This window comes from Podarcis melisellensis (assembly GCF_964234715.1).
Source record: "Podarcis melisellensis genome assembly, chromosome: 9".
NCBI classification, from domain to species: Eukaryota; Metazoa; Chordata; class Lepidosauria; order Squamata; family Lacertidae; genus Podarcis; species Podarcis melisellensis.
In genome coordinates, this window is record NC_138541.1 from 30753680 (window position 1) to 30771735 (window position 18056).

General features: G+C 43.3%; 1 protein-coding gene across 9 annotated transcripts in view; it reads right to left on the reverse strand.

The window, feature by feature from the left end:
- Positions 1-3134: 3134 nt before the first annotated feature.
- Positions 3135-18056, reverse strand: part of LOC309378377 (cilia- and flagella-associated protein 337-like) — a 36814-nt gene continuing 21892 nt past the window's right edge. For 4 of the 9 annotated variants that reach the window (XM_081926428.1, XM_081926427.1, XM_081926429.1 and 1 more), the window contains 10 exons: positions 17622-17681; positions 17164-17326; positions 12833-12922; positions 11463-11521; positions 10174-10315; positions 10031-10070; positions 9248-9339; positions 7845-7999; positions 4907-4995; positions 3135-4464 (listed from right to left, as the gene is read on the reverse strand). In XM_081926428.1, coding sequence (XP_081782554.1) covers positions 4308-4464; positions 4907-4995; positions 7845-7999; positions 9248-9339; positions 10031-10070; positions 10174-10315; positions 11463-11521; positions 12833-12922; positions 17164-17326; positions 17622-17681 — 1047 coding nt within the window. In that variant the 3' untranslated portion in view covers positions 3135-4307. Of the gene's footprint in view, positions 4554-4906; positions 4996-7844; positions 8000-9247; positions 9340-10030; positions 10071-10173; positions 10316-11462; positions 11522-12832; positions 12923-17163; positions 17327-17621; positions 17682-18056 lie in introns of all 9 variants that reach the window. The other 5 variants (XM_081926430.1, XM_081926433.1, XM_081926431.1 and 2 more) reach the window with 5 other exon arrangements.

Here is an 18056-nt window from a genome sequence, read left to right on the forward strand (position 1 = left end):
TTGTTTGCTTGTTTTAAACACTCTTAAGATTTACTGAGTACAGTGAGGAGGCTTTAGCACCCAAGTGTACCACACCCCTTTCAGATGCCTCAGCAAACTAATTCATCTACTGCCATCTTAATCATGAGTGGTGCAGATGTTTTCTCTTTGTCCCCGATAACAAGAGCTCATGCAAGTGGAATTCCTTGTCAACTGGAAGAAGCCAGTTGAAATTACTCAACATTTAGGGGCAATTGTGGATGCTATCTTTCAAGACATTGTTATTGAATAATAAACGGGGTTGGGTGGGAGAAGAAGACTGGGGTCATTCAGTATTCAGTCTTCCATGGATCAGGATCCTTTCTTGAGCTTGGGTCTGTAGTGGATTTCCTACCTCCTTGCCAAGAGATGCTTGCAGAAAACTTAGTGCTTACCCCGTTTTATGCCAATCTGCCAGCTAGATAAAATGCTTGTTTTTTTAAAAAATGTGAAGGGAAGAATTAAACTTATTATTGTGTTAGGCTTTGTACACTGGTAGGTACTTGGAAGCCTGCTTTATTGGGAGGGATTAGGAGTCACTTTCTCCTATTTGCCCCTGCCATAAGTCTGTCTTATGATACCAGTGGAGCATAACCCAATTTTACAGTGTTTAATAGATAACCCAAAGGAAGTCAAATCACAGATAAGCAGCCAATTACTGTTTTTATGACCAATACCTAGGATAATGGATTATGCAATTTTGCTACATTCTTCTGACCTGTATTTTTCTCTTATATGTGGAACTAGTGATGTCCTTGCAGTCAATTTAGCACAGGCATTCATGGGATGAGACCATTCCTTTGACTTCCAGCAGCTTCAGTGTGAGGTAAACTTTTCATGTGCATATTCAAGCATATTCTGAATTCAGCTTCTGGTACGTCATGCTGACTTCGTAATGACTTACTCTAAACAAATGAATTCTGGATACTAAAGTGATTATTGGTTACAGAGAGCTGTGTATAAAATGTCCAAGCTAGAATATTGATGTGGAAAAGTATGGCAGAAAAGAAAGGTCTGTTACAGCATTAGAAACCCCCTGCTCATATCTTCAGGGATGAAGCATGGTTCCCACCAAATTATTTAAGGAAATGTTGCTCAGATGAGAAAGGAGGTTGTACACTTTTGCAATTGTTCTTTATCCCTTGATTTGTTGCCGAAAAATATTCCCTTAATGAAATGGTACAAAGATGGAACCTTGTTTGTATTAATAGTAATCTAGCAGTGTAGGCATATGGAGTTTGCCCAGAATTCATTCAAAAAGTTTTTAAGCTGGCCTCCCAGGGGTTTTCCACACTTTTCCACACTTTATCTTCAAAGTAGCTTGAGTGCTTTGCAGGGGAAGCTGCTAAATCAAAATCAGCCTATTAAAGTGTGATGTATATGTAAAGCCTCTTTGTGAACGTGGACTCTTTCTTTTTGGGATAGAAATGCTAGATTTTTCAGTGCATCTGTTTACATTTTACGGCATGGGTTTAGCTTTATACACCTTTCTGTTTCTGAGTGAACATTATTTCTTAGTTGCAGACTATATGTAACGAAAGCACTGTTCATACTTTTGGCTTATGTTTAGCATTTTGAGTAATTTTAAAGTACATTTTACAAGTTAATATACTAGACCATGGACTGATTGATACAGTATGTACCCTAAGTCACAATGGTATGTCAACTGGTGCTAGAACTCATAAGGCACAGTACCACATGATCAGTAGAGCTAAGTATCATCTTAAAACATTATTTAAGAATGGATTTGGCCTCTCCAGTTTAGGCTTAATAGAGGATAGTGCCTTGTGTCTGAGATGAATTTCTTCCCCATCATGTTCCTGTGGTTCATTGTGACTCCAGTAGATTTATCAGTATGTTAGTGTAGTTAAATGTGTCTGGGATGGGGTATTTGCATGCATGAAAAACACATGAGCAAAGTGCTTAGTGAATATCAGGAAGGCAGACTGAGCAGTTTTGCATAGTCTGCTTTTTCCCCTCCTGTCTACTTTCTGCCCACTTCTGGTTGTGGATGATATTGAACATGAGTGATGGGGAAAAAATTAATTAGCAACTTTGTTTTACTCCCCCAGTTGTTTATATGCATGTGTTATCTCTTATCTCACAACAGCAAATTAGTGGTACTGCCTGCTTTTGTTCAACTCCTATTTTCATCTCCACCTAGCACCAGTAATTATAGTTTTATAGATTCATTATTCATAGTCATGCCACCCACCCACACTTGTCTATAAAACAGTAGCCCATAAGTCTTGGCCAGTTTTACTGGAATGCATCAGATTATTTTCTTGAACCTGTTTAGAATCATCAGGAATTATAATTTCACTCCATATGTCATGTCCTTCTGCATTGATGCCTGCTCATGTTAACTGGTTATTCCTTCATCTTCCATGGCCCTTACCTCAAAAAAATGGAACCCACCATTTAAATCAAGGATGATGGGAGTTGTAGTCCCAAGCATCTGGCGGGCCGGAGTTTGCCTATGCCTGATTTAAGCAGCTAGTTTCTCACTTAAATTTGGTGTAATTTTAAATTGGCTACAATTTAATTATAGGTATTTATTTAACTGAGTTGGAATGCAGGCCTTGATACTAATTGGGGGGGGGGGTATGAATCCTTGGGGGGCTATGAATAAAAGAATCGGCTGGGTGCCTGGATTCAAAATGCAGGGCTAAATGAACTCTCCAGCAGGAGAGAGCCCCCAGTAGCAGAGTTTAAACTCACAAAAGTCAAGCAGCACTATAGCATGGGAATATAGGCTATTAAACCCTTTTCATAACCCATTTAGTTGCATACATCACTCCTTTCTTTTTACCCCTCTGGCAATGAACAAACCACACACTGTTAGTTTAAAAAGCTTTACTTACAAAAAAGTCAGATTCATGCATTCATCCAAGCAGCAGCAAGGAGAAGACAGAATGTACAGAATGAAAACTTCAAACGCGTGCTCTAAGCTTGCTCCTTGATCAGAGAGAGAACAGGAAGAGAAGGCTTCACTTCCTAGCACATCATAGAAGAGGGTGTGTGACATAGCCAAGTCTGGGAATACAGCTCTAACTAGCAATCATGCATATTACGTTTGACTGCAATTTCCCACAATTTTTTCATCTAAACCCCCGCTCCATTTTAATTCCTAATTGCTACTTAATTTAAGTAGGTATCTTACAAAAATCAGCAGATTAATAGGCCATAATTCGCAGTACAAGCTTCTCTACAGAGCTGTTATCCTACAGACAAATGATGTCGTTTTTTGAGTTACCTTTCTGTATAAGTGGAAACTTTCCTGCTATCTTCCTTTCTTGCACACAGACACAATACACACACAGAGATACCTAGGGTTCCAAAACAAGACTGTTTTATTTCCAGCCTTGCTTCAGAAGAGCTTCTTTAAACAGCAGTTAGAATACCCAAGGCTGCCAGCTAGCAAGTTCAAGTCAGAAATGTAAAATCATATTATGAAGAATGATCTTTGCAATTTCAAATTCATTTCCATAGTTTGGAATTTGGAATGGGTTCCTGTGAATATATTAAATTAGTATGTACGAGGAGGACAGAAGCTTGCTAAATTGCATTGTCCAATTAAAAAAACCACCATTTGCTATTTTGTTAGGATAAACTTGTGAACAGCAAAATGGTACAATTCTTGTAAGCTGCAAAGTGACTCCATTTAGTTTTCTCATAAACATACCTCAAGATACAGAAAAATGAAGGTGTGAATTGGGGAAATCACCATAACAAGCTGAAGCTAAAGTCAATCAGCTGCCATGGCCAGGGTTCTACAGACATTTTATATTTAGCAAGTGTTTTCTTATGTAAATGTGTCTCCATGGAACAGGAGTGTGTTCAGCTTGAATAACCTTATAGCAGTGTTTAAGTATGCACAGTGTTTATATGTAAAGGGATGGAATCCTTCATAGTGACATCATGCACAAATGGATGAATATGTCAGTTGATTTCCAAGTGGCAACACTAATTTACCAGAGATTGTGTGTAAAAATTTATAATAAATATTTAAATCTACTTCTTGAACCAGAAGTGATGTTCCCCTGAGACTTTTTTATTGTCACTAGTTTCAGCTTAATCTGCTACTGTAATACAATAATTGTCCTAACCAATGGGATTAATGTCCACGAAGAGGACTGATCTCTTAACAGCCATCAAAGTTCTTTGGTCAGAAAAAACACATCAGCACACTTTATAAATTCTGCTTGCTTTTTACACATCATACATTTGAGAAAAGTTGCTTGGTTGCTTAAAGGCTGCCTCTGCCCTGCAGCCTATCCAAGAAGCTGTTAAATTTCCAACTGAAATGGGTCGTCAAGTTCTGCTGCTAGATTTGGTTTGTGGAAGGCAAGCTGTGTGTCAGCTAACTCACACAGTGGAAGAGAGCGATAAGAATTCATTCGGTTTGCATCATGTTGAATAGGTTTCCACTGGAACTGCTTTGATCTGAAAGATAAATGGTGTGCTGGTTTCTTTCTGGCTAGTACAGTAGTTGTAAGATACTTTTCCAAATGATACAAAATTAAGACTTCTTTCTTAAATTTGGGAAATTAGGTGAGGGAATGGGGAGAGAATAGATTATATGGATAGCTAGGAGTCTGCAGATCACTTCCAATAATTTCTGGGAAACTACTAACAAGGCACACAAAGGGAATGGTAGATGCAAAAAGCAGTTTTTTGAAATACATGTTGCTACTGTATCAAACACACTGCGCACTTGAGTATGGACTCATCTGTCAACAAAATTTAATTTTCAGTTGTCCTGTGTCTTTTATAAAGTGCAGCATTCTATTACGCTATGCAAGACTCGCATATCTGTTAAATTAACCTAGTATGGGCCAGTATGTTGTCGGTGAATAAAGAGGATTTAAATCCAAGTTGTACACACCTGTGTAGTCTGTCTATCTGCCTTTGCTTCAATTCTTCAGCAAGTTCATCATCTGTTACCATCTTTGAAGTGCAAGTGTCACAAATCATCTATGGGATAACATACCACTCATTTAGGCTGGGCAGAGAAGTGCCCTCAAAGTACACAGGGGGCAATGATTTCCCAGAAAATAAAGGTTTTTGGTGAAACAGCAACTATAATTACAAGTCTTTCCCAGAAGGAAGAAAGAGCTTGTGGGGTGAGTTGGTGACACAATTGTGCAGTATAATTTTAGCTTCGAAGCAAAGGGTGATAGTAGCAGTAGGACTGAGAAAGGGTAATAAAATGGTTGCAAGGTAGTAAATTACTTTCTATAAAACATATATTACAGATCAAATGTTTTTTTTTTGTTCCGAAAGTAACAAAATGTAGCAAAACCAGGATAAGCCAACATAATAGTGTGTGTGTGTGTGTGTGTGTGTGTATATATATATATATGCAGGTTTTGGTGTCCTCGGGTGTCTTCCCGTGTAAAAGTTGGGGTGTCTAGGCGACGTTTCGACGAGGTCTCACTCGTCATCTTCAGGCTGGTGCTTTCGGCTTCTTGTTACTGGAACAGAGCAGGATCTCAGTGTTTGAGTTCCTATAAATACTGTTGAGGGGGTGTGGTGTATAGCCTCCAATGTTCTGGGCAGAGAGGAAGTTCCCAGGCTAGTGTGCCTTTTCTTCTTTTGTTCCTTAATTACTTGAGGGATATCTTGAGTGATTTCTTGAGTGATATCCTGAGTACCACTTAGGTGGGTCATTAGGTGTGGATTAGTTGCTAAAGTCTTTGTGTCTTGACCTCTTGAACTTTGTGAAGAGTTTTTCTGAGAAGATGGCTGTACTGCACTTAGTTGTGCTCTGGCTTGGCTTCGTGTATAGGGGCGAGCTGTGGTTTTGTGGCCTGTGTCAGCCAGATCTGTGTAGGGATTGCAGGGGGGTGCAGCATCCGGAGGTGCCACCATGGTTTGGCTACTGGATGGTGTCTGTAATTTATCTGTGGAGAGGGTCTGGGTTTGGGTCTGGTGTGGTTGATTGGTGATAGCGTTCTGTGTGCCTCTGGATCTGGTGTCAGTTTTTGTGGGGAGGGCTAATTTCCAGATGTCTGGCAAGCGGGATGTGTCGTCACGCTTGTTCATGTTGTGAGGGTGTTTCTCTATCTCGATGGCTTCCATGATTATTCTCTTGTGGTGATGTTCCATGTTAAAGAGCAATTTGGAATCTGCAAAATTAATTTCGTGTCCTGTTTCTTTCATGTGTTGGAAAAGAGAGGAAGTTTTTTCTTCTTTTTTGACGGCATTCTTGTGTTCTGCGATACGTGCATTTATTCGTCTGTTTGTTTGTCCAATGTACGTGGCTGGGCAGACTTTGCAGGGTATTTCATAGACCCCTTGGTTTTCCAACTGGATTTTATCCTTGGGGTTTCTGAGGATATTGGCTATTTTTTGGTTGGTGCAAAAGGCTGTTCTGATATTGTGTTTATGGAGGATTTTGCTAATTTTATCTGTAGTGCCCTTGATATAAGGAAGGAGGGCCATGCCATTGTTTTCTTCTGTGTCTTGGTTTTTGGGGAATAATCATGGAAGCCATCGAGATAGAGAAACACCCTCACAACATGAACAAGCGTGACGACACATCCCGCTTGCCAGACATCTGGAAATTAGCCCTCCCCACAAAAACTGACACCAGATCCAGAGGCACACAGAACGCTATCACCAATCAACCACACCAGACCCAAACCCAGACCCTCTCCACAGATAAATTACAGACACCATCCAGTAGCCAAACCATGGTGGCACCTCCGGATGCTGCACCCCCCTGCAATCCCTACACAGATCTGGCTGACACAGGCCACAAAACCACAGCTCGCCCCTATACACGAAGCCAAGCCAGAGCACAACTAAGTGCAGTACAGCCATCTTCTCAGAAAAACTCTTCACAAAGTTCAAGAGGTCAAGACACAAAGACTTTAGCAACTAATCCACACCTAATGACCCACCTAAGTGGTACTCAGGATATCACTCAAGAAATCACTCAAGATATCCCTCAAGTAATTAAGGAACAAAAGAAGAAAAGGCACACTAGCCTGGGAACTTCCTCTCTGCCCAGAACATTGGAGGCTATACACCACACCCCCTCAACAGTATTTATAGGAACTCAAACACTGAGATCCTGCTCTGTTCCAGTAACAAGAAGCCGAAAGCACCAGCCTGAAGATGACGAGTGAGACCTCGTCGAAACGTCGCCTAGACACCCCAACTTTTACACGGGAAGACACCCGAGGACACCAAAACCTGCATTCCTGTACCCGTGAAAATCTACGAAAGCATATATATATATATATATATATATATATATATATATATATATATATATATTCTGAAAATCATGCTGTTTTCCAGTCCCTCCATGTGTCAAGCAGGCATAAAGCATTCATTTCCATAAAAAGAGATGAGAAGAAGGCAGAGGACCAATACAGTACTCAATGAACACTACATTAAATTTTATCCCATTTTCTGATTCTTCATATTTTTCATTATACTTATCAGAGACTTACAAAAATCACAGATCTGCCCAGATTGAAAAAGCTACGTAGTTTCACATCTCAAGAGATATTGAGCTTGGGGATGGGGAGTATACTGCTGAGTATTTCATGGGCTGCAGGCCACTTCATCAGATACATGAAATGTTATCCTTATCAGGAATATAGTATACCTGGCTTGGGGACAGGAGCTAGATGGTAATGAAGCCAAATGCTAATGTAAAGACAAGACAATGGGATATACTCAGCTACCATAGTTTTTAATCATAGTGGACCTTTTGAAATTAATGGACCTAACTTAGTCATGTTCATTAATTTAAATGTGTCTGCTCTAAATAAAACTCAAATACTGCCCAGTGATGATAATATTCCTACCTCAGCATCCATCTTGGATTTCTTCTGTGTGTCAAAGGTTCTTGTAGATTCCTGTCCAAAAGAGTCAGAGGTAGTTTCTGAACTTGGGTTGGATTCTGGTAGTCCCCAAGATGACTTCTCTTTTATGTTCCATGGTTCTCTTTGACCAAATGTACCTTTTTTAAAAAAAAAGTAAAGTTACTTTAAAATGCTATACTTGACAACCTCAGAATCTTCTCTGTTATGCATATCTTCAATTTTTACTTGCATGTAGACAAAGGACTATATCCAACCAAGTTGTCCTGTTAGATAAAAACATCTGCCTGAGCAATGAAATTTCTGCTCCCTGCCTCCCCCAACCAATCTGCTCCAAAGGGTTGGAGAAAACCACAGGACAGATTTGGGAGGACAACAGGAGAGTAAAGGAAGAGGAAATCCCATTGTGCAGGTGGGAGACCTGTTAACTGAATAACTTGATTGGATACAACCCAAAATAAAGCTTTCAAAAAACCAAAACCACTGTTAAAGTACTAGGGAATGAACAACCACATAAGAACATAACGAGAGCTTGCAGGATCAGGCCAATGGCCCACCTAGACCAGCATCCTGCTCTCACAGTGGACACCTATGAGCATGCTTGTGGGAGACCAGCAAGCCGGACTCAAGCACAAGAGCAATCTCCAGCCTTATGCCTTCCAGAGACGTGTGCAAAAGCAATACTGCCACAACTGTGGAGGACAAGCAGTAGCCATCATGGTTAGTAGCAATTGATAGACTTCTGCTCTTTGACAATGCATTGGTGATGGTTCCATTCCAGATGCAATCAGAGAAAGCTTGATGTGGCAAAAACAGGATCAGGGTATGTGGGTTGCAGAAAAGATCATGCAGTGTGTATAGTTATCAGTTTGTGCGTGCAACACCTTATTCCTGGGTCCAACAGGTGTTAAAATGTAAGCCAGGCTAGCTTCGTGATGAGGTAATTGCCTGGGTGATGGGCCATTAAGAGAACATAGGATTAAGGGGGCTCTGTGCAATACAGCAAATAGGTAGGGCCCCTTCCTCAACTCACAGATAGTGAGAACGCCAAAAGCCAGAGTTTAGAGTTGAGTTTGGTAATGTTGTGATCTAGAAGGAAAGCGGAAAGCCAGAAAGGCACAGCATGATGTTTGATTTCTGTTTGAATTCAAGGCTGCTGCTATGGAGGAAACAATACTCTTGGGTTGTTGATGCTGTGAACCCCTCCACTGTAGGCTTAAGTTGTATATATGTGTAAATAAACCATATATCAAAGAGACCACAGCTTCCACTGTACCTCATTACCAAAAGGAAACATGAACCCTGGGTAAGCGCCTGGAATCTCACAGTGCTGGGAGATTGTAGTGTGTAATAATGTATATGTATTACCATCTAAAATTAAATCTTACCTATATATTCCCCTTTTAGGCTCCACAACTTTGCATTATAGTCTAAAGAAGTAGTGAGAAGAAGCTGGTGCTCATTCATAAGGCTGATGCTACTCCATTGGAAAAAGAAAATGGGTTTAGTTTGTTATATTGACAACTGCTCTGAAAATAGGCACTGCTGCGGAATTTCCTTACTCTCTTAAACATCTTGTTTCTCAAGTTCTTTCCACAGCTAGAATGGCAATACTCATAGAACTCCTCAAGCCAAGCCATACCCACATGCCCAACAACCGACATCATATATGATGTCATGTGTGGGGCAAATAAAGACACAGTTGAGCCAAAAGGGGGTTTGTACAAAGCCCTGGACATAGTGCCATACACAGTACTTTGCCAGTGCAGACAACTGGCTGATGCTCAGGACTTGCAAAGCACAGTGCTGATAGTTGTGGCTTGCAAGGCACCTTGCATGGTGCTAGGGAAAAACAGTCACCTAATGACATTGTGGTGTCACGTACCTTTCAAATGTCATTGTGATGTCGTGTGCCTTTCAAAGTTGGCCCATTGGGATGTGGGGAGGGAGATAAGCACCCAATCCACTGGCTGAATCCAGCTCCCCATTGCTCTTCTACAGGATCTGTGCTTTCCTACCCAAGCAGGCAGTGCAGGCAAAAGAGCTACACTGCCACCACCAGTGTACCATGAGAAGGGGGCCTAAGACGTAAGTAAAGGGAGCTTGTCCCCAATGGATTTGCCAGCTCCTAATCTTTCCTCGTGGGCCTTGTGTTCCTCAGCGTATCTCACCTGGTTATGCTGCAGTTGTGAGTGTTCCAGCTGTGAAGTACTATTTGAAAAAAAAGAAGGAGGGGAGACTAAGGTAAGGACATACTGTACACTCGGGAGCAAATATGAAACATTTGGGTTTTGAATAAAAATGTTTCTCTCACAAACTGGTGGCTTGGCTTCTGGGCCATTAATGGCATATTCTGCAATGTTCCAGATATAGAGAAAGCCCAGTTGGTCTCCTGCACACAAGAGGAAGTCCTTGTCATCAACTGCCACGTCACTGACTGTGGATCTCTCTCTTGACTGCAAGCAAGGAAAAATAAATAACAACCGTGTATGCTGGATTGCAGAAGCTTCAATACTAAAGTTGTGGCGGAAATGCATTATTTTATTTTTACTCTCAAGAGGGAGGACTAACAGCATAATTCTGTGATGATGTTCTCAGAAATAAATTCAGCCGAGTTCAATGGAACTCACTCCCTGCCCTGCCTAGAAGGGTGCGTTGGATTGAAGCTTCTTTGCACACTAAGGAGCACTTCGTTACTTGTGTCACTTTTGGTGAATGATTAGTTTTGCATTTCAGTTGGTGCATGTGGTGAGATTTTAAGTGCAATTTCGGCACACACAGGCAAGAAGTGCCTACATTTTAAGGTTGCCCTTAAGTCAAGCAAACATGTGAAATGCATGGATCCAGCCCAACTATCAATAGGCTATTGTTTACTCTTTATTTTGATTGCACATTATGTTACATATTGGGTTGATTCTAATGTAATACCAACCCATGGTTTTGCGCTATGCAAACAGGGTTGTTCGAGGGGATAGGGTTGTGCATGCCCCATACTCTGTATCTCCTAAAGTAACCTGTTGCCCTCAGGGAGGGATACCACTGAGAGTCAGCTCTCAGTCTATCTAGCTTCTGTATGTGGAAGCAGCAGGGTGGCATCTTGTCCTTTGTCTCTGATCGCAAAATGCCCTGGGCTAGCACTGTCTCTGGGTTCACCTTGATGCTTAGACTACCATCCTATGAAAAGTCAGAAGAGGATACAGGCAAAGCCCTAATGCACAGAGCAATCCTATGCATATTTACACAGAAGTTGACCCTACTGCATGCAACGGGGCTTACTCCCCCAGTAAGTGTAGCTAGCAGGGAAAGGGAACCTATGACATTCCAGATGTTACTGGACTCCAGCATGGACGGTGGTCTGCAAAGATAGGAGTTGTGGTCTAGCAACATCTGGAGGACCGCTACCTACCTAGCCTTGCTGTTTAGGATTGCAACCTAAATGAATGGGTGCCACTTCCAGTTATGTCTTATTTAAAGATCTAGTTCTTATTTTGTTTGTTTCCAAACTGTTAGGAATCTCACAACACTAATAAAAACATACAGAGGCCTTACAAATGGAAATTAGCAACATATAAAACATTTTTCCAGAAAATGAGCAGCACTTACACTAGAGAAATAAGCAAAAAGTCTCCCACGGCCATATATATTCCAGAATGCAATATAACCTGGGAAATAACAGCAATCACGGTATCAATAACAGTATCACAAAGATGAAAATGAGATTTTCTGCATTCCCCCCTTAAAGTAGAAGTCTGCCCTGTGGTTGGGGGTGGGGTGGGGAGTGTTGGTTTTCTGCTAGAAACTCTGTACTGATATGTTCATTCTCACCCTACAATGGCCACACAATAGGCTCTATACTAAGACTCTTTCAGAAAGCTTCTACAGAGTAACATCCTCCCACAAATCTAGGTACTGACGCAAGGCCTAAAGCCTCTTCCCAATATGCAGTTGGCACACGGAAGAAATTTTGAGTTGCCTTTCTTAAGAAAGGATCTCCCTTGCTAAAACGCCTGTTTGATCTGAGTGCTTCTTTCAACAGCACTAATTTTAAGAGGCATTGCCTCTTAAGTGTCAATGGTTGAACAACATCCTCTTAATAATATTTTGTATTTGGGTATCACTCTCAGGTGCTTCAAAGTGCTTCCTGTGCATTAGCTAACTGTCATCCTTACAGTAACCACGTAAATCAGGATTATTCTCTCCCATATTGCAAATGGGGGGACTAAAGGAGAGAGGGAGAGACTCTTACCTAAAGCCATTGAGTTAATGGCGGAGGTGAGCTTTGGACTGGGGGTCCACCTGATTCGTAGCTCAGTCTCTTGGCCACAGTGCTACATCATCAAAGTCACAAGTGCTGCAACTTACGACAGCCTCAGGTGCCATCGGGGTGTTTCCCCCCCCCCACCTCCCTGCCATGCTTGCCTGATATATGGATTGGGAGGAAAGCTCTAATGGCTGCAATGGGAGTTTTTTCCTCCCAATAACAATAGTCGGATCACATCCACACCAACATTTAAAATGCTTTGTTTCTCCTAAAGAATCCCAGGAACTGTAGTTTGTTATGGGTGCTGGGAATTATAGCTCTGTGAGGAGTAAACTGCAGTTCCCAGATTTCAGGGGGTGGGGAAGCAATGTTCTTTAAATGTATGGCGTGAGGAATGCAGCAAGGTTGAAGTCCCCTGTTTCCCAAATCACCTTTCACACAATTGATAGTTGTATGAATGGTGTCCTGCCTAGCCTGGCCCTGAAACACCCTTTGGACTGCAGCCCCTTGCACTGCATTGGCAGCCATTTTGAAGGGTTCCCCAATCACTGAGCAGGTTTTTGGTGAGCACCTGGAGCTGTGAGAAGAATATGGGATCTGAGCATATGTAGGCCTCTGAACCCCAGCCCCACTCTATTATCTATCTATCTATCTATCTATCTATCTATCTATCTATCTATCTATCATCTATGTTTCTTACTTTTGTCTTTACCTCTAGGTCCACTAGCCACTAACATTGCAGCTGTTTTCTTCTTTTCCAGCCTTGATAAGAGGAAAATGATTTTATTGATGGTTAAATCCTCTGGGAGGGGACAAAAAGAACCATGAAAGCACTTCCAGCACAATCCAGCACAAAGTATTTCCACAATCTCACACCAGCACAGGATATTTGTCAGCAATACATTTCACTGTTGTAATCTGTAAAGCCAAGCCCAGCTCGCCCAGGTATAGTGGGAGACTCCACAAGACACTTCCTCTCACACACAGGTTTGTGGCGCCATCAAAACTAGCAAATTTATTACTGAATAAGTTCTTGTGGGCAACAGGCCACTTCATCAGATGCATGAGGTGTTATCCGCAATTGATGGCACTGTTACATATACCTGCAGGTACACAGAGGCTGGCAATTGGGTGACATTTCCATTGTGTGGACTCTGCGCTCCTACAATAAACTCTCACAGGAAGCACCCTCAGTCTAGGCTTGAGATGGTGCACATCTAACATTTACCAACTATGTGAGCAGGCAGGGAGACTGGTGTCAGTAGTGGAGGCAGATGGAGGCCACCTGTGCATATGATTACCACTCCTTGGAGAGCGGCTTTAATTGTTCTGTGTGGGAGGTTGTTGCCGTATGTCAGGTAAAGGTGTAGCACCTTGTCACATAGTAAAATTTGCTCACAGCTTCCTCAATCTGCTTGGTTCGTCTTGTAATTTGAAAACACACCAAATGACTTGGGAGTCTAATTTCAGGGCGGCTTTTAACTCAACATTTTGTACTTGGAAATGGAGACCCAGATTAAAAAAAACTTGGTTCATCTTGTGATTTGAAAACACACCAAATGACTTGGGAGTCTAATTTCAGGACATCTTTTAACTCAACATTTTGTACTTGGAAATGGAGAACCAGATAAAAAACAACCCTGTGTGTATCAACATAGCCACTTTCCCCTTTAAAATATGTAGCAACAACAATGGGGGCTGGAATTTGCACATACTGTGGCTGTCACACAGAATAATATTTAAATGGCTTCCAAGTGGTTATTGCCTGGTCAGCCAGGTTTGTGCAGTGGTTGTAGTGGTGGCACAGACAATAAATCTGTTATGTACTGAGTTGAATAGGATCCAAACTGCAGCAGTCTGATTGGTCCTAGAACAATAGGATCCAAAAGGCAGCAGTCTGATTGGTCCTAGAACAATAGGATTCAGAATGCAGCAGTCTGATTGGTCCTAGAACAATGCAGCAGTATGATTGGTTGGCAGGAACCACCCAATCATGCTCCAGGTAGAAGTGAATCCACAACCTGATTGGCTTACAGTAGAATTCCGGAATTAGCCAATCATGTGCAGCCCATTGTGTAAATAATGTATATAAAGCAGATACTTTGAGGGGACTTCCATTCATTCCTCCTCACCACTATGAGCTGAATAAAGAGCATGAAATCACTTTGCAACTCTGAGTATATTTCAAAATCCATTTTAAAAACATTTTCATTACTGACACTGTACATACTTCGCTTTTCACTTCTCTCACCACATCTTGTGAGTTTGAAATATACTCAGAGTCGCAAAGTGATTTCCTGCTCTTTATTCAGCTCATAGTGGTGAGGAGGAATGAATGAATGTCCCCTCAGAGTATCTGCTTTATATACATTATTTACACAATGGGCTGCACATGATTGGCTAATTCCGGAATTCTACTGTAAGCCAATCAGGTTGTGGATTCACTTCTATCTGGAGCATGATTGGGTGGTTCCTGCTAACCAATCATACTGCTGCATTGTTCTAGGACCAATCAGACTGCTGCCTTTTGGAGCCTATTGTTCTAGGACCAATCAGACTGCTGCCTTTTGGAGCCTATTGTTCTAGGACCAATCAGACTGCTGCAGTTTGGATCCTATTCGACTCAGTACATAACACCCCTCCCCTCTAAGTTCCAGTCCTGCCCGGGAGGTCGCATTCATAGTCCTCAAGGTATGCCGGCGGCCTACGTGTGCGTTGCGGCCTGTGGTGTTCCCTGGTCCGGGGTTCAGGTTCTGGCTCGTGTTCCAAGGATGCTGGCTGTGATGGGGCTGTTTGGTCTGGCGCAACCGGCTCGCTCAGTCGTGGTTCTGGTTCCGGTGTCCTTTCGGCCTCACGGGTCCTCTCTGTATTTACTGATTCTGCCTCTCCTGCTTGCCAAAAATTTTCGACCCAGCCAGGGTGGCAAGGACATGGCTGACCACTGGCACTGGGTATGCATGGGCCGTGAGGGCCTTGTTTATGGTACATTTGTAGTCTGCGCAGATGCGGACCGAACCATTAGGCTTGACGGGTGTGACGATTGGGGTTTCCCAGGGGGCATTAGGCACCGGCTCCAGCACTCCTTGCTCCACGAGTCAGTCCAATTCCTCATCTATACGGGGTTTCAGGGCGAACGGGACCCGGCGGGCCTTGAGCCTGACCGGTCGTACTGCAGGGTCAAGCTGTAGAGCAATGGGGGGGGCCCGTATACTGTCCCAATTTCCCATCAAAAACCCCCGGAAATTCCTTGCATATGGCGTCCACATCCACTTGTAAGCTCATGTGGTTCACCCCGGTAATGGCTAGCCCCAGTGGTCCAAACCATGCCAATCCCAGTAAGCTAATGTAGGGGCCCTTGACCACAAGCAAGTCCAGTTGCCGCGTCCGCCCTTGGTATTGCACCCTGAAGGTCCCCACCCCCATTGTGGGGACCTTACATTTCTGGAAGTCCCGGAGGGTGAATGGGGCCGGTCTGAGTTTGGGACCCCCAGTGGGGCACAGTTTCCTTAAGGTCCTTGCCGAGATTATGGATAGAGTTGAACCCGTGTCAAGCTCCATGCGGCATGGGGCCCCCTCTATCCGTACCTCTACATAAATTTTCTCTACGTTGGGGTGGGGCAACTGGTATACCTGGAAGTCCGTGAGCTCCGTTGAGTTGCCTTGGTGCGTTGGGCCCCGGGACCTGGGGCTCCTGGATTGGTCATCTGATGCCTGGTGTCGGGTGGGCCGAGCCCGACACACCCGGGCGATGTGTCCCAATTTTCTGCACTGCCTGCACTCTGCGTTGCGGAAACGACAGGTCCTCCTCTCGTGACTTTCTCCACAGCTTGCACAGTTCCCTCCTTCTCGTCGAGGCAGCTGTGGTATGTGGGCTGCTTGAGTGCGCTGCTGTACTCGGTGCACCTCCTCCCTGTCAGATCCTGAGTTGTTGGTGAGGTCTTCGTGGTGGACCCTCGGTTGGGACGGCTGGCTCGGCCGTGCCTCTTGCGTCGACCTCTCGGCAGCTTCCGTTGCCAGGGCCTCCTCCAGAGCGACCTGGAAAGTTAGGTTCTTCTTAGCGTAGAGGCGTCGTTGCAGCTTCTCATCCTTCAGGCCACCGACGAGGCGGTCACGAAGCATGTTCTCCAGCTCTGAGAAGTTGCAGAACCGGGCAGCTTGGCGGAGAGAGGTCACAAACCCAGTTATGGTTTCCCCAGGGGCTTGCCGCTTTGCGTAGAAGGCATTTCGACGAGCCACCACTGAGGGCTGTGGCGAAAAGTGCCCCTTCAGCTGTTCCATTATGGTTTTGTATGGAACAGTGGCGACGTCTTCAGGTGCAAGGAGAGCCCGGGCGATTTCAAACGTCTCCTCTCCGCAGACGCTGAAGAATATTGCCCTCTTCTTGGCGTCTTCTTCATCGGTGATCCCTTTGGCTTCTAGGAGGAAGGTGAAACGGGAGGCGTATGCTTCCCAGTCTCCAGATGCTGGGTTGAACGGCGAGAAGCTGCTGTCGGTTGCCATTCTGAGTTCCTTGGGTCCCGGAGCTGAAGCCTGGATACACGGTGCGAGGCAGCGGTGCGGCAGGTGGCGGTGCTGCGGTGCTGTGTGTGGCAGTCAGCTCAGCGGGATCCCACCCTCGTCGCCAGTGAAATATACTCAGAGTCGCAAAGTGATTTCCTGCTCTTTATTCAGCTCATAGTGGTGAGGAGGAATGAATGAATGTCCCCTCAGAGTATCTGCTTTATATACATTATTTACACAATGGGCTGCACATGATTGGCTAATTCCGGAATTCTACTGTAAGCCAATCAGGTTGTGGATTCACTTCTATCTGGAGCATGATAGGGTGGTTCCTGCTAACCAATCATACTGCTGCATTGTTCTAGGACCAATCAGACTGCTGCCTTTTGGAGCCTATTGTTCTAGGACCAATCAGACTGCTGCCTTTTGGAGCCTATTGTTCTAGGACCAATCAGACTGCTGCAGTTTGGATCCTATTCGACTCAGTACATAACAGAGTTCAAGCTTTTATTTTAGCACAGCAAAAGGTCTAATCCTACTCACCTGTTTCTCCTTCCCTTGCTGCTCTGTCTACAGCATGAAGACGGCTGCAGAGATGTCCCGATAGCAGATTCCATATGAGAACTTCACCATCAAAACTAGAAGTGGCCAAGAAATGTGGAGGGCACGAAGCTACACATAAAATATCGTCCTTGTGGCCCTGTTCCTGCATGGTGCAATGGCAAAGTGGTCATTATCACGCCGTCATTGCCCTATCAAGCACACATGGGATGTATCTTATGCTCTAAACTAAGAGTAAAGAATCTCTGGCTCTCCACATGTTATTGGTCTCTCGAGTCTCATCAGTCCCATCCAGCATGGCTAATTGGCAGGGATAATAGATGTTGTAGTTCAGCAACATTTTTGTGGCCCTGCCCCTGCTCTAAGCAAATTCATATAGAAATCTTTTCAACTTTTATTCATGTTTAACTACCATTTCTCACTGCAAGTTAATGTCTTACCATACTTCTAATCCAGTCCAGTTGTGGGTATGATCCTTCAACGACTTCATCATCAATATCCTGAAATTAAAAACTTTTCAGTTCCATCTTTAGTTCCAGAGATTCATAATTCTTTTATGGATAAACAAAAAAAATTTTTTTTTACTTAAACATAGGTTAATAATGTATGTTGAAGCAGTGCTACTGGTACTACTCATATTTCTAGAAAAAGGCAATGCTGAAGCTATAGAAACTGAAAAATATTGTCAGACAACTTTGCCTTTCATTTACATCCATGGGGTAGGCAGGATCAGTTGTAGACTCAAGGCTATTCTGATTGGGGGGGGGGCATATAATAGAGATTAGAAACATAATAACAGCCAACTGGGTTAGACCAAAGGTCCATATAATCTGGCATCATACTTAGAAATGAGCATAGGAAACTGTTTTATACCA